This window comes from Charadrius vociferus, unplaced genomic scaffold (genome assembly GCF_000708025.1).
Source record: "Charadrius vociferus isolate BGI_N301 unplaced genomic scaffold, ASM70802v2 scaffold360, whole genome shotgun sequence".
Lineage (NCBI taxonomy): Eukaryota > Metazoa > Chordata > Aves > Charadriiformes > Charadriidae > Charadrius > Charadrius vociferus.
This window is the reverse complement of record NW_009646493.1, coordinates 508258-530517: the sequence shown is the minus strand read 5'-3', so window position 1 is coordinate 530517 and position 22260 is coordinate 508258. Positions and strand designations below refer to the sequence as shown.

At 38.3% G+C, this 22260-nt stretch overlaps 1 protein-coding gene across 3 annotated transcripts in view; it reads left to right on the top strand.

Annotated features, from left to right (window-relative positions):
* Positions 1–22260, top strand: part of ZFAT (zinc finger and AT hook domain containing) — a 78921-nt gene that overhangs the window by 51644 nt on the left and 5017 nt on the right. For 2 of the 3 annotated variants that reach the window (XM_009882897.1, XM_009882889.1), the window contains 3 exons: positions 7565–7683; positions 9143–9269; positions 11367–11497. In XM_009882897.1, coding sequence (XP_009881199.1) covers positions 7565–7683; positions 9143–9269; positions 11367–11497 — 377 coding nt within the window. The remainder of the gene's footprint in view (positions 1–7564; positions 7684–9142; positions 9270–11366; positions 11498–22260) is intronic. The other variant, XM_009882905.1, reaches the window with a different exon arrangement.

The following is a 22260-nucleotide window of genomic DNA, read 5'->3' as shown; positions in this document are numbered from 1 at the left end:
ATGATCTTAAGTGTCTTTTCCAGCCTAAATGATTCTATGAGTCTCTGATCTTCCTCTCCCCCTCTAGTTGGGGCCATTGTTACATGTTTGCTTACACACATTTACACTTTTCTCTGGTCTGTAGCTGCAGATTAAATCCAAAATTACTGCTTATGGTGCTCTTCATGTTAAATACTATTTATGTTGTCCCTAAAACTGGGTTTATCCAGCTCTGGATTTGCATATTTTTAATTGATCAGTTCTGAGTTGTTTATAGCTGTGGGTTCTTTAATGCTATGCTTGCACCCCACTTCTTATCCCACCATGCCTGCCCTCCTCTGTGCCGACTCCTGCGTCTTGAGACCGTTGTACCAGGCCTGCATTTCTCTACATCATGTTTCTGTTTTAGGATCCTAAATATCTCATTCGGCCTAGAACAACTGCTTCTTACTGCTGTCTGTGTAAAACTATAGTCATACCTCACAAAGATAAATAAAACTAATTAGGTATAGACACCTGGTCAATTAGAGCAATTGCTGTCACAGATAAACTAATTAAAGGCAACAAGGATTTCGGGAGGATTGAAAATTCAAGATTAAGTATAAGAACTAATGGAATACCGGGGGAAGTGAGAATCAGATTGTAGTAGTTTTTACCACTCTATATATAAGCATAAAAAGTTATATTCCTGGCTATTGTTGGTTTTGTTGATAAATTTCATCCCAGCTGAAGTCCTTTATCCTTCTGAAAAGATGGTCAGTGCCACTAATTGCTTTATTTCTGCACGATGCCGGTGTCACAAATTGCAGCTCCTTCCTTGCAGGGGCCGGGTGCTACCAAAGGTGTCTGACTCCCATTCGTAGTTCTGCTGTTGCACACTGGGAAGATGAACCAGAGCAAACTATTGACTTTGCAGTCAGATGCCTTTTTGGGTGTAAAGCTTCTTCAGTTCTAGTGCCTCGCGGGGTGGGAAGTGAGGAAGAAGAGGAGAAAGACAAATCAAATATTAAATAGTGTTGAAAATATTTTAATGCGTGGTAGATTTGAGTTTCTTACTTTGTTTCTGATCATTTTAGCGACTGTTTTTCGGTTGTTTTTTTTTTTTTTTTTTTTAATAGAAACTACCAGCCTTTTTGTAGTATCTTTTTGGGATCTTCAAAAGTTCTGGTTTTGCTGAAGAAGAGACCAAAATAATGCTGTTGTATTAGATAATGAATTAAATATTGTTCTTCTAAGATGACATTATTTCTAAATAGTATTTCCAAATTTTTCATCTAACGCAGAACCTTTTTCTATTGAAGACATTAATTTTTAATACTGAAATCATGACACACAGACAGTCAAATTAGAGGATGAGACTCTCCCTTAAACTTGCACTGTAATGGAGAAATGTATAATTACATTAAGGGGTTTGAGCCTGTGTTAATTTTATGTGACATTTCTTTGTTTCCTTTTTGTTAGAAGACCAGAAATAATTTAAAAACTAGATCTTTTTCTATAAATTTCAGGGCCGGAATGTATAGTAGAATTTTACAATTTTCACAGGCAGTGAAAGTTGTCGCAGAACCTGCGTTTGTTTTAAAGAGGTGACATATAGTTAGTCAGTACTCAAAGCCTCTATTCTCTAGTCATGCTGGAGCAGGAAGAACTGTGTACTATGGGGAGCTTTGTTTAACTTTCCAAAAATCTGAGCACTGCGAGGAATTATTTGTCCATAGCCATTCTTAAAAATAGGTACCTGAGACTGAATTCCGTTAATGTGAAATTAAGGATCATATTTATAATGTTTTGCACAAATGAAGTTAATCATATGCTAATTAAGTCTTCCTTCCCCTTTGGGAGCCAGATGAATGCACTTCTGAAAAGAATTATTTACCACTCAAACAAAAAAAACTGTAAAGTTGTTAAGAATGCAGGAATAATCTTACAATGAAGACATTAGAGTGAGATGAGAGAGAATAGCCTTTAATTTAATTAATAATGGACATGCTTTGCTCGCCACGTTGGAGCACTGGGCAATGATTAATGGGGTGAAATCTTAACAAGTCCAAATGCCGGATTCTGCACCTGGGACAGAGTGATACTGGGCACAAGTATAAACTGGGAGAGGAGAGGCTGGAGAGCAGTGCTGCAGAAAGGGATGTGGGGTGCTGGCTGACAGCAGGCTCAGCAGGAGCCAGCAGTGTGCCCTGGCAGCAGAGGGGACAAACCCCATCCTGAGGGACATCAAACACAGCATGACCAGCTGGTGATTGTCCCTCTGTATTCAGCATTGGTGCAGCCTCACCTTGAGAACTATGAAGTTCTGGGCCCCACCATTTAAGAAGGATGTGGAGGTCCTTGAATGCATCCAGAGAAGGGCAACAAACCTGGTGAAAGGGCTAGAAGGCACGTCCTATGAGGAATAACTAAGGACTTGAGGCTTGTCTAGTTTGGAGAAGAGGAGGCTGAGGGCAACTTCATTGCTCCCTACAGCTTCCCGAGGAGCGGAAGTGGAGAGGGAGGTCCTGAGCTCTTCTCACTGGGATCCAGTGATAGGACAGGTGGGAATCATTCAAAGCTGCATCAGGGGAGATTCAGGCTTCGCATTAGGAAGCATTTCTTTACCAAGAGGGGGGGGGGTCAAACACTGCAACAGGCTGCTTAGAGGGGTGGTCGATGTCCCAGGTCTGTCAGTGTATTTGGACAATAACGTGCTTTAACTTTTAGTCAGCCCTGAAGTGGTCAGGCAGTTGGATGAGATGGTTATCATAGGTCCCTTTCGACTGAACTATTGTATTTATTCTTCCCATCTCTGAGTTCGCATCATTCCTTCTCTTCCTTTCCTTACACAGCATTTACATTTCCTGTGCTACCGCTAGTGCTGCGCCTGCTTTCCGCGTGTTCACCTGCTGTGTGGAGTTCTAGAACAGTAAAGGGCTTCAAATCCATGTAGTAGCTGTGAAGTCAGGACCTCTTATTAGGACTCTGCCGTGAGGAAAGCCATGTTAGTAGGTGCGTTTTTCCCACATGCGACCTCCTTCGCCACTGTTTCTTGCTATATGACACATCATATGGATCTTATACGTGGGCTCAAAATAAAATCAGGAGACCTGCAGGTTTCTTATCACACTGTAGAAACATCAGTTTTTCTCAATGTTTTGGTATCTCACTGGGGAAGAAGAAAATGTTCCTTGTGGGAGACTTAAGTTAATTAGGATTTGCATTTGGAGTTGATAAACGTGAGTCCTATTGAAGTTAATAAAAATTTTCCTGATTTTGGAATCGGAAAATCTTCTGTATCTGCGTCACACAGCACAAACAGATCATTGTGGACGTATTATGCAGTATGACAAAGTATATGTTTCTAAGCTGCTTGGGCCAGCAGCTGCAACTTGCTGCCTGACTAGCCTCTATCAAAGTTTCAATTTACCGTATTCATAGATCTGAAAAGCAATTTTGGAAAATTATTCATGTATTCATATAAGGGAAGAAGACCCATCAAACTTGATATTAAACAAGTCCTTTGAAATTAAAGGACTATGGACAAAAAAGGGAAAGGCAGGAGAACCAGCAAGTGAAGGGTTTGGAAAAAAAGTGAGAAGGGAAACTAAAAAAAAATTAATGCCTAATAAAAGCTGTCTATAGCTATTAGTCTTTTTGTATTCTGCTTGTTCTAAGGTACCTGCGGAGCCCAGGGTGAATTGCCTCACACTTGCTCATCTTTTCTTCTCCACTCTCACCTGGTTTTTGACTGCATTGCAGACATTGCAAATAATCTTAATTGGAAATATTCACATGAATGTAGACTGCTGGACTCTACTCAAGATTCCTAGAATGAGTTTATAAATAAATGAATGATTCATAGAACAGGAGAGGGAACATGCTCATTTGAGCAACTGCATTGCCAGGGACAGACAGCAGTATTTAATTTCTGTGCCTATACTAGAAATTAGGATCAGCCAGGATCAGAAAAATGCTTGGGTTTCGGGTTTTTTTTTGGTTGGTTGGTTTGTTTGTTTAAGCAGACATCTATGATCAGATGTTTATTTTAGTATTTTAAAGTAATAAAGGAAAATAAATACTGTAAGAATTTTATGTATTCTGCATAGGGGACAAGAGTAACATATGCGTTACTAGTTTTTTTGTGATACGCTGCCTACTTGCTTATCTGATAGCTTCCTTTTTTAGTTTCATTTGCTTTGTGCTGAGCAAGTCACATAATTTTTTTCCAGAAATAGTTTCTTTTCTCTTCACTGATATTCCCTACCATCCATTGTTTTGTTTACGTATTTCAGCACTCTCTGGGAGATGGATTTTCTATTTGTGTTTTTGCAGCAAACTTGTGCAGTACATGCATGATGATCCAGGTGTGGCCTCTATGTTCTATTATACCACATAAGTTCTTTTAACATAAAATAATAGTTGTCTTATGGAGATTTTAGGCCAATAAATAAATTGTTTGGAGAGCATGTATCAATGCCATGATGGAAAAAAGTTGTAGAGCTGTATAATATGTGTGTGTTACTGTGTTGCAAACATCACCTTTGGTATTGAAAATAGATAAGGTGTGTAATTCATTTACTTTGTATGTTACCCATTACTTTAAAGAATGGTCCAGAATTAATTTTCCTGAGCTTTCATATCAAGTCTGTGACGTGGAGTTAGATATTACCAGTTTCATTCTATGCTTCCATTATTTGTTCTTTAGTTAAAGTAATAATAAGCAAAGCTACAGCTTTGATATTGAAACTATTATAACAATACACCGGATAAATTAAAGTAATGTGGAAAAGTGTCCTCTCTTTCCCAGCAGCATGTTTTTGCTAATACTACAGGTTGGTGTGAAATCAATGTTTAATTTAATTTTCTGTGACTGATAATATCTTTGTCCTAATCTGAGCAAAGGTATTTTGCTTTTGTGAACTTTTGCGTTTCCCTTAATGGGGAAACTATTTTAGTTTTGTCTAGAGATGGAGTATTGAACATCTGCTATAACAGTGAAGTTTGGTGAAGACTTAAAATAGATTGAGAGCAAAGAGGGGAAATCGTATAGGAATAATGTCAGTGAAAAACCCTAGTGACTGGGTGTAGTTATATTCTGTTTTATCAAAATAAAAAGTTTCTTTCTTTTTCGCCCGGTAGAATATATAGTAGGTTTCCATTACTGTAAAATGGAATCCTTTTTCTAATCACCTCATTCATATAAGACTATATGCAAGGAGGACTTGTCTTGTAACCAGCTTATGAGAGTGTATATGAAGCATTTGAGCGTGATGGGTAAGAGTCGTTTGCCATGATAATGTGGAGACAGCCATCTGGTGGCATAGTTGCTAAAGTGGCATAACGCCCTTCCCTAGCCATTAGATTTGTTAGAGTGAGTTCTGGTCACCTAATGCAACAATTTATCATCTGCAGATTATTTTTGTTCTGCTTTAGTCAATAGCGGGGGGGGGGGGGAATACTTATTTACATAATTATAAGCAACTGAGATCTGACATTTGGCCAAATGGCTTTCATAAGAAAAAGAAGTAAAAGCTGTTTAATCTAGTGTAGAAAATTGGATGCTTATGATTTCGTCATGCTCAGTTTTTTACCTGTAATGCTGCATACCCAGGCAGTAAACATTGTGCTAAATTCAGGCTATGCATCATTTTGTATAGATAGGCAGAAAACTGAGGTTTACAGTTTTGTATGTTAACGTAAACAGTAGGAACTCTCAAAAGCAAAGATAGTTGGGGGAAGATGACATTACATTGTTAACTCTCCCTGGTTGGCTTTAATAACATGCCAAAAAACTTAATGTTTGTTTGAAACTTGAGAAAACTAAAACAGCTGTCTTGGAGAAGATACATTTTAAAAAAAATTATCAGTATGTCTATACTGTCACTAACTGTATGTTAAATATTAAGATCTCAGTGTTATTTATAAGCACTTAAAAAGTATCCCAGCACTTACTGAAAGCTTACAGCGGACTATGGTTTTGCATTGTGTCCTGACGACAACAGGGAGTTGGCATTTAAAGCTGAAGCTTGCAAGAGACTTGTCTTGTAGATTTCTGGACTATGCATACAGTTTACATTTGAAGCTGCAGTGATATGTAATGGAGTAGGCATTAAAAATAGTCTCTGAGTAACTCTATGATTTCAAATAAAGGAGTATTTACAGGGCAAAAGCATTTGTTCAGAATTACTTAAAACGTGCTAGGCTTTGTTTATGGTGGGCCTAAAGCAGAACATGTCATAGACACCCTCAGAGTTGAAAAAAATTCTACTTGGAAACTATGACTAGTCTTCATTGGTGCTACGCAACTTGGATTTCAAACAGAATTGTGACTGTGGGAATGATTCTGCACAGGCTGAAGCATCCCCTAGGTTTGCAGTATTTTTTTGTGGCCAAGGGAAAAGACAGGGTGGAGTGGTCCACCTTAGTGTGTTGTCATTCCTTGAAAAAACTTTTCCCTCTTTAATGTACGTACCACTGCTAGAATGGCTTTTGTTAGTAAAGCAAGCACAAGTTCTTACCCAGTAGATAAGTTGTTACTTACTTTACAACTTATGTTCTCTGTTATAGTTTGACTATATCCCTTAACATCTACCTCCTTTAGAGATGAAACCAATGCTTCTTACGTGGACCTAATTGCAGAAATAATGCTGTATCTCAGACTAATGCAAATATTTGTCTCTTCCTGCTCTTTCTTTCTAATTGGTCTGTGGTAGGGGTTCCCCAGGGATAGAGGTGTAGAAGGAGGGAAAGATGGGAACAGCATTCCGGCAACTTCACATCCCCTGCAGGGAGGCATGCAGGCAGGGAAGCAGGATTGGGATACCTTCCCAGATATGTGAGTTGTTCCAGACTCCTCCCATTACCATTATCCCAAATTGCCCTTTAAGCACTGTGAAAGTTCAAATACTTAATTTTCCCCCCTTTTTTTTCATGTTGGACCCATGGCTAAAGGAAGCCCTTTTAAATTACAGTTATGTGGCTTCATTGAGATGGGGTCAAATTAAATGGTCTTCACTGCCTTGAAAAAATGGTTTGGGCTGGAAGGGGCCATTAAAAGTGATCTAGTCCAACCCCCCTGCCATGAGCAGGGACATCTTCAACTCAATCAGGTTGCTCAGAGCCCCGTCCAACCTGACCTTGAATGTTTCCAGGGATGGGGCATCTACGACCTCTCTGGGCAACCTGGGCCAGTGTTTCACCACCCTCGTTGAAAAAAAATTCTTCCTCGTGTCTGGTCTAAATCTACCCTGTTTTAGTTTAAACCCCTGTGCTATCACAACAGGCCCTGCTAAAAAGTTTGTCCCCATGTTTCCTGTAGATCCCTTTAAGTACTGGAAGGCCGCAATAAGGTCTCCCCAGAGCCTTCTCTTCTCCAGGCTGAACAATCCCAACTCTCTCAGCCTCTCCTCAAAGGAGAGGTGCTCCAGCCCTCTGATCATTTTTGTGGCCTCCTCTGGACCCGCTCCAACAGGTCCATGTCTTTCCTGTGCTGAGGGCTCCAGAGCTGGACGCAGTACTCCAGCTGGGGTCCCACCAAAGCAGAGTAGAGGGGCAATTTATATGAAAATAACTCAAGGGATTTTTTTGTGTTTCCTTGTAGGTGGAATTAAGTGTCCTGTTTGCAGCTTTGTGTACGGTACAAAATGGGAATTCAACAGACATCTTAAAAACAAGCATGGAATGAAGCTAGTGGAACACGATGGGGAGACCAAGTGGGAGGTAAAGCTAAGTTGCCATAGCTTTTTTAAAAAATTTGAAAAATCTTAAAAAATTTGTGGGAGAAAAGGTAAGAATAAGAAGTATTCATAAATGTGTTCTTGCCCTTATACAAGATCGAGAGGTCATGTGATCTCATCTCCATTTTGAATGCATACATTGCTGTGACTGTTAAGCTTGACTGCTTTAATATCTGGTAGGATTAACACCATTGTAACTGCTTACTTCTGCATTTTAAGGCTCTAGTCCTGTATTTGCAGCAGAAGGGGTGAAATTTTTAGCTAAAAAATGTGAAATTGAAAAATTTTCTGCATTTTTTTTAATATACCAAATAGTCACTGGTGTTAGGTGCAGGTTGTGCAAAGCTGCAAGCTTATATTGAATTAATGAAGGAAGCAAAAGAAACCAACAACCTGAATTTTCTCGGTTTGGGTTGGATTAGGGCAGCTACCTTGAGAGGGCTTACCCTTTCGAGTTTTCCTCTATTGTCATATGTGTAGCTATTTGTTTTAAAATGAAAACTGTTTCTCTTACAGAGCAGGGCTGACTGTAGATGCAGAAGCTATGGGAAAAACAAAGAACTATCTAAGCACTTTTATGTAAAAATTTACAGTTAGCAAGCTGTGTCTTTTCCATTGCCTGAGTAGGCTATTGGTGTCCAACGAGAGGAAAAAGCCGAGTCAACTGCAGTTGGCTGACCTTCACAGTATAAGAGCTGTTCTGCTAAATTTCAGGCAGTCTAGACCCCATTATAAACCTAATACCTGATTTGGAACAGCCATCCTGCAGTTCTTGTTCAACAGTTTTTGAGTATCCACAGGCAGAATGCTAAGACATTGAAAAATATCAAAGTTGGTTCTGTATGGTCAGTTATTCAAAGAAGACAGTGCAAGCATTTTAAAATTTAGCCCTTCAAAGTCTTATATCCACATGCATTTCACAAATGATTCTCTGTACACTCTCCCAGTAGATGCCTAAACCTGAAAAAATAAGAGGACGTCTAAGACACAAACATGTCTCTGTTGTTGAAATGGCTATAAATAAAGAAGTCCCATCAGAGCAGGAATACATGTTGACAGCTTGTCTTGAAAAAACATAGTCATAGAAAGGATAATTTTTCTAAAGCAAAATGCCATTTTCAAACTTCAGAGGCTTTTTACCAGATCTTCAAGGACATACATCATAAACTAATTTTGCCCAAAAGGTCAATACTAGAACCTGATACAACAAAAGTCTGCTGTTAATTCTAAAATAACTGCAACAAAAATGAAGTTAATATAATTTAGCATGTTTGAAACAGCTTGTAAAGTAGAATCTAGAAAAAAAACCTATGGGATGATATCCTGACTCCCATGTAATGTTCTTCTTGAATTCTGTTTCACCCAATATTTCTGTAACTCTTGTTTACAAGAGTTACATGAGAGTGAGATTATTCATGCGTTGGCTGGGTTTTGTTTTCAAGCTAACGGCTGAAGTTTCTGAAGAAGCATCCACTCAATATCTCCATATTACGGAGTCTGGAGAAGATGTTCAAGGCACTCAAGCTGCAGTAGCTGCATTGCAGAACCTTAGATATACTTCTGAGAATGGTAAGTTACCTTTTTTAGGTTAGAACACAAAATACATCTTTTTTTTCCTAAATATCTAAGTCTTTTGAATATACTAGGCAGTACATGATCTCCTATGAGACTATTAAAAATGATGAAAATTTTCATTTAGAACTTACTTCTGGGGGGTTATATTTTTCTTTGAGGATAAATAATGACAAATGAGCATTCTTTATGAATTTCTGTATCCTTAAGTCATTAATACTTACCACACTCTGTTTTGCACTTTATTATTAGGTGTGTGGAATTTCCTGCCTGTATTATTAAATATATTGCAAAATCAGCTATCTTGGCAGAGTAGATGGTGTGTATCTAATGGCAATTCTCTAGCTATTATTTTTCTCCCTGCTTAAGTCAGCCAGCCTGCAGAAGTGACACAGTGGAATAGCTCATTTACCATGTTCCCAAGACAGTACTAACAAACTTAATTTTGATGATACACAACAGAAAGTAAGCCATTCTGTATCGGATTGAGGAAGAAGAGTTGGATTAGGTCATGATTGCTAAGTGGAAAATAACAAAAGCTGGAAGAAGAGAAAAAATGTTCACGTTTCTGAGGGTTTTAAAACATCAGAGACTAGACTAGGTGTTCATATATCTTGTTTTTATATATGTAAATAAATGCATTGGTTACCAGACATTTTACAATTGTTTACCTCTGTGGTCTTTATAGTTCATAATACAAGTACATTTCAAAACCTCCCATTTTTAATGGAATTTCCAAGCATGTTGCAATTAAATTATGTTACTGACAACTTCTGTGTATTATTTTATTTTAATGACTGGGAATTCTGAATGAGTAAAAACCTCTCGAGAACTTTTCTTAAGCTTTTATATATTTCAGTTAAAATAAACGTGATCATTGCATGTGCTGTACGTAACGTTTTTGGGTTTAAGCATGAGGCTGTAATTTTCAAAGTAGAATTATTTGCTTTAGTGTATCCAACTTTGGATACTCTTCTGGCATATTCCTTCTAGGTATGAAAACCAGTTGTATCTTGCCTAAAGGCAGTTATATAGAAAAAAAACCCTAAAGCAAACAAACTTTTTTCAGTACTCATATAAGGTTGTTTCTTATGTAGATAACAAAATATAACTACTTTCCGTTTAAAACGAAATTACCTGACGTAGATCCCCATTGCACAGTATCAAGCTCAGTTTGAAAGGGTTTGGGGTTAAGAGATGAGCTTTATTCGATTTCCTGTCTCTTTCCTAGCTCCAACAGCGATTACAGCAAATATAAGGCAGCTTTGACATGACCCTGAGAGTTTCTTTCCCTTTCCGACCTAACTCTCATGCTGACCCTGGGTGTGTGGGAATGGTGGGCCACAGAAGGGGAATTCATATTCCTGCTTAACAAAAACCTCCAGCTTCCAAATCTTTCCTTTTCATGCTTCAGGAGAAGAGAGAGTACAGTTGTGTATGGGGTGCTTTTATAAACTTGCCTGTCCTTTGGCAGGGCTACACACATCAAGAGGATTAAAAAAAAAAAAAAAAATTGGTAAAAGTGTTCTGATCCCGTGCTTATAAAATGGTAGGCACAAGCTCTCTCAGCAATGAATTTTTCCCTTCAGCATGTTAGTGATAACAGTACTTGTTTAAGGTTGAGGGGTAGGCAGATGGCCAGACAGATGGTAAACACAGGTTTGTAATACACCAAATAGCTGTTGTGGTTATAGGTATAGAGTTCAGGTCCTGTTTAAGCTGAATGGCTGGCAGACACGCATTTGGATTTGTAAAGTCTTGCAGCTTCCTAATTTACAGGTAGTGCTGTGAGTTGTATCTATTGTTTGTTTATTCAGTGTATTCTTTTAGATCTCTTTTAAAAGAAGCATAAAAATGAGCAGTGTGGCTTCACTTGCTGATTCATGCATTCCTCGGGCAAAATTGTTTTGCGAACACATTCCTGCCATAGATCTATTATTAAAGTGTCACGTTATTGAGCTATTTTAAATTTATAAACAGCGCTGTGAGTCAGGTTAAAGACAGGAGGGGAAAGAGTGCCTGTAGCACTTAGATTCACATACCCTTAGAGCTGTTTTACTATAACAATCTTATGGTTACTGTCTTTCTGATAAGGTGAAAGACTTGATCCAACAGCTGTAAACATCCTGCAGCAAATCATTGAGTTGGGTTCGGAAACCCATGATGCTACTGCAGTTGCTTCTGTAGTTACCATGGCACCTGGCACTGTCACAGTGGTAAAGCAGGTAAGAGCTCTTTTTTCTCCAAAAAAGCTATATTTCATTTTCATATATTTACTGTGAAATAAATATTTAGCAATGGCTAAATTTTGAATGAGTGTGAGAGATGTATAGAATTCTTCCTAAACTAATTTTTGACTACGTGTTCTGTGTATGTAAGTTTATATGCACACACACACATACATGTTTATACATATATACGCATATATGTTTATACATATAAAAATGCATACATTTTTGCGAGTATCTAAGATATGAGTCACTAAATACACATGTATAATGTACATATATATGTGTGTGAGAGAAAACAAAGCTTTTTTTCTAGCAGGCATTTTCAGGCTTTTTAAAATAACACATCTGCATTGAGGGTGGGGGGCGGTTAGTCCCATTGTCACCTGAAAGAATCAGGAGGTCCTTGGCACAGCGTTCATCCAGGTACAGAAGAGTATGGAAGGGCGTTGCTTGTGCAGAAATGTGCTCTGCAACTGTAGTGCTGTGGGATCATACCCAAAGATGAACCATTGTCGTTAGTCTTTGCGGTGGTGTCCTGTGGCTGAAGTTACAGGGCTGTGCGGAGTCCTAAAGTCACGTACCCTGGCGACATACGAAAATTCTACTCCGTCTGTGTTCACGCTGCCTTTCTAATAGGGGGTGCACCACAAGTGATCTGCAGAGAATAATATTGTGGGTGTTCCTTACAGCAGTTGTTTATGTGAGACAAAAGTCAGTGTGGCCACCCACATTTGAGATAAATGAAGAAAAATTCAGTTGAGTTGTAGTTCATTGAAAAGATCTGTAGTTAATTTTGTTGTCACCAGAGAAATTGTGCAAGACCAGAAGATCGAGATCAATATCAAAAAACCACGTATAATTGGTTGTTAATTTCAGGAAGACGGTGGATTCAACTGATAATTAAGTGACATAATTTGTGGTAGGCAATATTATTCCTCTTAAGATGAGACAAACCTTATAAGATATTGGCAGAAGTAACTTTAATGTATATATATTTTTCTTGAAGTTTAGTACTGCGCAGTTTTAGCTAAAAATATTTACAGTATTACTAAAGCACTTTAGAAATTAAGTAAGGTAAGATATACGAAATTAGCAATTAAAAGGAAATAATTTTCAACTTGAGGTGGCTGTTGAGTGCAAACATCAAGCCTTTTGCCCAGGATTTCTTCCTCACAGGTGTCTGCTAACTTTGTTATGACATTTTATGTTTCTCCTCACAGTGTTCTCCAAGCTCCACTTGTTCCTCCTGTTTCATCATACCTCTCTGCTTGTCCCCTTTCGCATTCTGTTCATTCAGTCAATGTCTCTCTCTGCTCAATGTGGTTGATAGGTGAGGAAAGCAAAGTACAAAGTCTTTAATTCCTGAAGAGTTTAACTCACTCCTTTTATTTGAATGAACCAAAACTCTGATTATTCTGAGAGCTAGAACTAACTTTTGAGTGCAGTATTTTTTGTAGTGTTGTGGATGTTGAATTTGTGAGAGCTCCACAGAAGTGGGAGCTCTGTAGTCTGTGAATGCAGTATTTGGATAATTCCTAAACCTGCCATCCGAATGTCAGGGAGATAAGGCAGAATTTTAAGACAAAGCATTTTGAGATCTACCTTTGCAATACTTAACAGGTATTTTGATTAGAAACCGTGTAAGAGTTTTTGGGTTCTTTGAAGAATAACAGATCCAACTTTGGAAACTTAATTCAGTCATTATAGAGAAGAGACATTTTAGTCCTCTTTATGTGCAAGTTTCAAAACAACTTTAACAGTAGAGTCACTGCCAACATGCACGCTGAGCTGTACGTGTGGCCTGTTTAAGGGTTGAATACAGTATTAGTCCTTGGTGTTTGTCTGTGCTGTCTGTTAATATTATTGAAACCTGTTCTTCCCTTAAAAATGTATCTTTTGAGGCCTTTCTACTAAAAGCCTAGGAAGAAGTGACTGTTGAAGTAGCAGCTGCCAAGGAGAAACTATGTTTTGATTATTTGAATGTTAAATTTAAAAAACGCATAATTTAAAAAATTCAGTGAGTCTTCCTTCTCCAAGTATTAAATTTGATCAATGTCTGATTCATCTTAAATCGTATCGTCTTCCTTGTTAGCCCATCTGAATTTGCTGGCAGCTTTTTGTAAGTAAATGTTTATATCCCAAATTAATTTTCTCCCTCTCTCTTTAATCCATGTTTCTAGGATTTGAGTTTACAAGCTGCTAAGCGTTGATCACTTCTTTTTCCCTTGCGTTGTATATATCAGTGATTCTCAGTGTTCTGAAGTCAAACTGTTACAAGCTCCACTCCTATATCAAATCAAATATTGTATTCTCAGAGCATGGAATCTCTTTTCTGCTTTTTTTTTTTTTTTTATTCCCCTCTCTCCCCCCCGAGTATTGTTAATATAAAATGCCTTTTTTTCCCCTAACTGGAAGTTGAACAGAAGCAAAATCAGTGAAGAATTTGAGTACACCTCAAGTGAGTGAACTTGTGCTACCTCTGTTTACACTGGATTTTAGTAATGCCTTACTTTGATGTTCAAAGCACCGTTCCTCTGTTAACGGGTACTTGATGCCTACTCATTTCTTTCTCTGGTAGCCTCGGTGACTTTTCACTTTGTGCGTGCAGAAGTGTTCAGATCTGTGATTTCCCAGGGGAGGATCAGGTGACAGTGCACCTACCGACAGCTGACTGACTACTTAGTTACCTTTAGTGGGCTTCAAGGACCAAGGTGGGGTTGGAGATGATGATGTTTATTTCTCTTTTAATTTTTTCTCTTTTATTTTTCTATATAAATTAATGTTTTATCAAATTCTGTTTGATCTGTTACACAGCTGTAGTTAGTTTCCAGTTCTTGTCTTCCCACGAGAAGATTGCCTCAGAATTAAAGCTGCACCCATTTTTAATTTGAGGGAAGGAAGACTTTAAATGTTATTAGCGTGACTGTAATCCTCTCCTATTCAGAAATGTCAGCTTTTCTTTTTTCTTCAATACTGGGTTGCTTTCTGTGGGATATCACTCATTTGTACGTATGACTTTGTCAGCTTTTAATTATGCTGAATTCCTAATTGTTAACCTTGAAGTGATCTTAAGACATGTTCATATTTCACTTTCCTACTGGAAAATTTATTCTACACTTTCTTCTATGACCTTCAGCTTCTCTTGTGGATTGTGAGACAAAAAATTCATTCAGGGTGTCAGCAATATATCAGGATCATCTGTCACTGAATTTCCACTCTTGTTCTTTAATGGCCTCACTGAGTCCTTGCTTAGCAGCTTGGTTCCATTTTTTTCCTTAACAACATTTATTGTAGTTGTTCTGATTTTTATGCTGTTATGTTGGGTTTTTTCTTTTTCTCTAAGGACATACATTACCCATTTTTTCATCAGTTCTTACCTTCATATCTCATTTTTAGCTAGCCCTTGCAAGTTGCCTTCCTATTTCTATATTTGCACCAAGAAATTTCTTCTAAATCCTAAATTATTAGAATGTTTTAAAAGTATTTTTTGCTATAAATGTTACACTATGTTGTTGCTATCTTTTTCTCCCATTTCCTCCCTGGAACTTTCTCCCACAGCTGTTCTCTTCCTTACTTTTCACCCATAAAAGTGCCATTTATGCTTGATCCTTAAAATTATACGTGAATGTCTATCAGTAATGCTGCGATCTTCCTGCTTTAGCACTTCCCCTAATCTGCGTGCTCACATCCCTTCGGTGTGCAGTACTTGTAGTGTTTCAGGTTAATGCAAGACTTTTGCCTGCAGAAACAAACTCTTGTTTTTATCCATAAGTCCTTTTCAGCGTATTGCAAGATGTCCAGTGTATTAGCTATATTTAACTGGCATATTTTTAAAATTGTCTTCTACTAAGTCACAAGGCAGAAAGGATACCACGTTTGAGGTGTTCTTCTATTAAATTATTATTCTGAGTTGCATATAGTCTTACTGCAAGTATCTTAAATCATGAGTACACATTATAACAGAGGTGAAATCAAGATGAGATTGTCTGATCAAAGCCCCCAGCTCCTGAATTGGGTGTTGAGAAGAACAAAATTAGAGTTCTGACTTTGGAAACTTCATTTTTTTTCTTCATAGGAATGATTTTGTAAAAGAAAACACTTTAACAACATAGCAATAACCAATCCCAGTGTGAATCGGGATTCAGCTCACGATTTTAAGCCTAAAAATTGCAAAATTAGCCCTATTTAGCTTGGGCTATGGTTGGGATATAGGAATCATTGTTGGCTCTGATAGTGTCATGTGTATGAGCCTTTTCAAAGGCTGTGTCTAAAGCCCAAAATTACTTCAGCTCATTCTTGCCTGAGAGTCAGTATACTAACCTATTATCGAAGTTAAACTTTTCCTGGTATCTAATTTGGGAGAAATCTTGTTGCCTGACAGCTATGAAAATATACAGCTACTAAGGAATGTAATACACACTAAATGCCTGAGGAAAAAAAAAATGTTAATAATGTGAAGTTTTACCAGTATGATGTGAGATTGGCAAAAACCCACAATGAAGCTTTGATCGCAGCATTGCAAGAGAAGTGTATCCTTGTCAGTTTGAGTCCTTTTCAGTTACTAGTGATCCAGTCTGGATCTCTTTCTAACAGAGCTAATGAAGAGTTTTCTTTATGGCATGATATTTGAGTTGTTCTGCACCGCTTAAACACCAAAAAAAAGTAACAAGGTGGGGAAAAGGTGAGAGTAAAGAGTGCTAAGTTTGAAGAATAACTAGGAAAGAGGCTAATAAATGCTTAATGTCGTGGTTTAGGCCAAATCGGCTACTGGGGACCTGGGGTACCCCAAATGGGAGCGACAGATGCTCCCCTCTACCCCTCTTCAAAGAGAGAGGCAGAGGAGGAAAAAGAGACTTAATAGTTTAGAAGGAAATAAACTACTTAAATGAAATACTAATAATAAAATAAAAAAGAAATAATGAAATATATACAAAACCCTATCAAGCTCCTGAGATGACAATCACGACACCGGCTGGCACTGGGGCAGTCCCAGGCTGGACTCAGTGACGGATGGGAACTGGATTCCGGATCTGCATTCAGGATCGGGATCGCAGGCAGACGAACAGTCTTCCTCAGACGTCGGCCATTGAAGAAAGAGGGCTGACCCTTTGATCCCTCAGCCTTTATACTGAGCATGAGGCAGATGGGATGGAATACCCTGTTGGTCAGTTTGGGGTCACCTGCCCTGTCTGCTCCTCCCCTCAGGTGGGACCCCACTGCACTTTTCTGCTTCTGACCCTCCAACGGGGCAAATAACAAAGTTAGCTGTCCCTGGGTGTTATAGCAATAAGTATAAGCAAGAGCCTCTCTGCATACCATGGCTGGGCATCAGCTATAAACATAGGTCTTGTCACTCTGAGAGAGAGATCATTGTCTGCACAATATGCTGTTGATTTCAGTAGTTAGAGAGGCCCAGCTAAGAAGCAAAGTTACTGACCAAAATTGGTTCTGTTTTACCTCAAACCAGGACACTTAGAAAAGGCAGGAAATAGTGTTCATGGTGGGTGGTAAACACAGACAAGAAATTGGGGAGAAAGCGGTTTTGTGGGAACAGAGCACATAGCAAGATGGAGGGACTGGAAATATAAAACAAGTCAGTTAACTTTCTGTGCATTTATTTGACTCTCTGTGTCCTATTACAGATACACTTTTGCCCTCATGCCTTAGGGTGGAGGGCATTTGGTTTTTTGTTTATTTTGCTAGCAGAGGCTGTTCAGTCCATTATTTATATAGGTGGACTATTTTCCGAGCTCATGTGCTGAATATAAAAGGCAGGATTGGAGGATGAGCAGGCATGCCAGTGTCACATCCACCCTGGATTTACAGTGTCTGCAGGTCTGTGTTCAAAGCCTTGTTTTTCACACAATCTATCTATAGGTAGACTAGAAAAGAGAGAGAGTGAGTGTTTAACTACAAACTACCTTGATGTATAGTTGTTTCTTTCAGTTAGCATGTGCATCAAATAAGGATATTAACTGATCCTAAAGAAGTTTGTTCCCAGTTAAACGTTTGTTTGATTTAAATACTGAGTTTCTTGTGAAGAAACGTTTCCCTCAGAACTGAGCGCTCCTGTTATCTTATTTTCTGCAAAGGAGACTCTTTCAGTGTGTAGTGTCTGTAAGTTATTCTCCAGCAGGACAAGATCCAAAGTGCATTTTCTTGGTTTCACAACGTGAACATCCTTGAATGCTTATTTCCCGAATCCCTCACCGCATTGATGAGAACATCAGAAGAGTTGTCCCTTCTTGGTCTGTGTCCGTCAGCTCTAGGTTTTGTTATAGTTATTGCTCTTCCATTTCCAGTGCTTGTTAGCAGCTCTGGTAATGGTAGCGAGATACTTTCTTGTTTAATTAATTTGTTTTTCATAAATGCACTGTATTACTTGTACCAAATCTCTGGGAAAAGGGTGGAAACTACATACTGTTCTTTGTCCAAATTGAATTTTTTTCTTTTTGCCTCAAATTACCAAACCAGAGCCACAGATTTTTTGATTCCTAATCTGAAGCAAAGTTTTAAATCCTTATATGATAGTAACCAGTTACATTTGGTTGCGTGTTATCTGGTTTTTGGACTTTTTTCATTTAGACAAATGTGCTGCTAATTTGCCATGTTTAGGCCTGGTGTATGTTTTCTGTGTCATACTGGACCAGAGTTTATTGTCCTGATGTGCGAAACTCATCAGTAGATGATTGTGTAAAGCTTTAAATCTTGTCCTCAGTATTATTTTTCCTGTATGAACAAGCCACTGGGATCCCTCTTCATTCAGAGCAAATCCTGCCTACCTCATATACAGAAAACTGCTAGAGAGCAGAGGAGAAGTCTTTGTTCTCTCTAACAAAACGAAACCAACTCCCCCAGAAAAACAGCTAACATGCTCATGGTCTTGTTCACCATGTCAACTCCCCATTCTTTTCCTTAATATCTAATTCTTCTGAGCAATATATTGGGGTGAGCACTGCAAACAGACATTTTTATGCCACTTTGCTTATATCATGTAAAAGCTTTAGTCAAAAATCCAGGGCATCACATGTTAAGTAATACACAGACATTTCACTTGCATGATTTTTGTTTCAGGGTTGACATTTTGCAAAATTACTTTGCCACTCTAGACAATCTTCTCCTGACCCAAGATTGTGTCTGTCCTCTAAAGTTTTCCTGTTGCTCTAGAGCCATCACTTCAAGCTCTCTCTGAAGATGGCTAAGATTGTATTAATCATTATTATTAATCACTAAGATGATTATATCAATCTTTCTGCACAGCTGTTCATCTTTAGGCTGAGGGACTTGGGTATTTTTAGTCTAGAGGAAAGAAGACTGAGGGGGGATCTTACCAATACTTATAAATACTTAAAGGGAGGGTGCCAGGGGGATGGGAACAGTCTGTATCCAGTGGTGCCCAGTGACAGGACAAGAGGTAACGGGCACAAACTTGAACATAGGAAGTTCCATGTAAACATGAGGAAGAACTTCTTTACTTTGAGGGTAGTGGAGCACTGGCACAGGCTGTCCAGAGAGGTGGGGGAGGCTCCCACACTGTCCATTCCAAACCCCACCTGGACACTGTCCTGTGCAACTGCTGTAGGTGACCCTGCTCTGGCAGGGGGGTTGGACTAGATGATCTCCAGAGGTCCCTTCCAACCCTGACCATTCTGTGATTCTGTGATTTAGTCCACTTTCTTTTTCAACCCAATGGGATGTAAGTCTTTCCTGTTATTCAAGCCAGAAAGCTGGTGTCTTCTTCAGGTAGGGTTCTTGGGCTGTGCGCGCAAGTGATTAGCTAAATGGTGCTGACTTGTTCTGCATGGTGACTTTTATATGGTCTCTTATTTCGACCACTTTGCCAAAATGGTTGTCCAAACCATCATTATTTTATGCTACAGTTAACTCTGATAGTCATCTTCCTGGTATTCACAGAATATGTTTTGCCTCTTTTCTATTCTTTCAGAAAAAATGGAAGATTACTTTTTTCTGCCGCTCTTGACATCACCCTTTCTTATTCTGTTCACTTGATGTTCCTTTTTTGCAGCATCAGACAAAACTTTGGTTAAATTTCCAAGGTTTGGTTTTTTTTTTTTCTCCTTTCTGACTTAGTGTTCCATTTTTCATTAACTGTAAAGATTTTGACTCCTACCTTTGCTCAGTCCACGAGGAATGAATTGCTCATTATTTTTTTCAAACAAGTTTCTTAATGCCTTCTTCCATATTGTGCTTAGTTATGTGGATTTTTAATGAAGAGCAATTTGTACCTCATTGTCTTCTTCCAATTACGCTTCAAATATATGATGACAGTAATTATCTGTGGTTAGGCTATTGGTATATTGATACTAATGTCTGGCGCACAAAACTACCTCTGTCTTATTTATGTTGTACTCCCCCACCTCCCTTTTTCTGTGTCTGCTTACTGTCTCTTATTTTGTATTGAAATTATAAAGCCTTTGGGGCATGAAATACGTTTTGCATGTAGCATACTGGATACAGTCCAGGTCCTGATGCAAAGCACTACACTAATATTAACTATAAAGAGCAGTAATTGGCTGCTGAATTCTTTCTCTTTTTCTCTCGTTCAGAAATAAGAGACAGGACTGATGTTCATACTACCTCTGTAGCTTGGAGTCTAGGGTTAAATCTGTTCCTGAAAAGCACAGGAACCTATTTTCATTCTAGACTTCTACATAATTTGCTTTTCAGAGTAAGTATATCAACTGTTTCACTAACTAAGCAGGTCTTTATCACGCTAAAGAAAACACTGGGTTTCCATGCATTTCACCCTTTATTTTAGTTCCTTTCATCCTTTTATTCAATGATCTGTTCAGGCTCCAGTAAAATCCTACCATGGTAACAGTCACTTTCTTCAAAGTGACAGCAGTAGCAATGCACAGCAAAGATTACACATCAGCTTGAAGCCGATCACAAAACCGAATTTTATAGTGCAACACATCTTCAAAAATAAATATCTAATAATATTAGCGTGGCTGTCATGTCAAAGGCAGATTTCAGCAGCACACCTTGTATTTCAGTCTGGCTCTGATTTATACCTACGTGATGCTGGGTGCACTGTTAATCTAGAAAATTTGCCAATAGGTGGATTTATATATAGGTTGATTGTGAAGATCGCGATTCTTTTAGGACATGGAGCAATTTGATGCTTAACTTGATGGTACCCATAAAGGAAAGTTTTAATTGGGGCAGATGGCCCTGTTTTCTCAGGCTCTGTGGAGTTCTTGTCATCTGTGTAACATATAGATAAAATCTCACATCAAGGTTACTGTCCTGTTAGAACTCTTGAAATGATGGCTGTCTTGCCATACTTCCTCAGAAGGAAATCTGGTGATACAGCATTTTGTCAGCTGAGTGAGGTTGCCAGTCAGGATATATTCAACCAGCCAATTGCTAAAACTTTGTAAAAAATCTGCATCACCAATATGAAAATTTGTTTGCCACTTTGCATTTTTTTATTTTATGCAAAGCAACTCTTGCATATTCAAGTCTCTTATTATTCTGAGACTTTTGTGTGCCAGATTGTCTTTGTTTTGTAGCTCATTATAGAGGATCACATGATCAAATTACGGTGTTTTCTGTGTGCATCTCTGTCATTTTCACACAGTATATCTATATGTAAACTAGAACCGAGAGACAGAGTTCAAATTATTCAAATGGCACTGAACAGAATGGTAGAGACAGTCCTGTAGGCACCAACATAAGCTAGCACATCACATATCCAGGTGCTCTCTGTGATCCAGAATGCTTATATTCCCTTTTCCTTTTAATCCTTTCTGTAGATATTTCGTATGTTTTCTTACTGTGGTGTCTTACGATATAAATAGGAGCATCTGTAACCTAGTGTAATGTTTTGAAGTCCTGGCAAGATCCCTGTGATTAACTTTTCTTCTTCATGGTAAACTGAAAGGCAGTATTCAATCTGAAATCAAGGGAGAGATTCTGTAGAGGATTTTAGGTCAAGCCCAGCAAGGCTGTTTTAAACACTACGGACCTGCAGCTCCTGCTGACTTCAAAGGAAATTGCAGGTACTCATTATTTCTCAAGATGAGTTTAGAATAAGAAAGTGGCTTTAGCATCTTACTGCAAATATTTTTTTATATTTTCTGCTTTTCAGGGAAGGGAAGAAGTATATTTAATGGCTTGAATTAATTTCTCTCAAATTAAAAAAGAGATTCCTCTAAGAGATACTAATTTTTAATGTCACTTACATGTATTTGGATGGTCCTCAGATATTTAATTTAGTAACATTTATAATTTAGAAATGTTGAGCTGCCTATGAAGACATGGGGGTGAAAGTGCCATTGGCTTTTGTGATAGACACATTTAACTACTAAAGAATATTTATGCAGGTACTGAATTGATTTAATGTGCCAGCTGTGTGTGGCTTCAGCTTCTTGCTGTCGTTCTTTAGTGAAGGATAAGCAGCCAGATGCTTTTCAGCTGGCTCTCAAACAGAAAAGAGGTCTTGGATGCTACTCTTCAAAAGATTTCAGATGCCAATAAAAAGAATTGAGTGTAGTGACTTCATTCATCCTGATGGCAGCTGTCCCACTGTTTCATCAATCTGAGGGATGTGAATTAATGTTTTGAGATTATTCCCTGTGGAACAATCTAATAGGAACCAAGCAGAAGCATGTAAACATTGAACAGATTTGAAATGTAAATATCCAAAATAATGTGGTGATTTGTCAAACTAAAAGGATTACAGATAGCTGTCCAAAAAAGACACTGGAAACTAGAAACACCAGAAATAAGGG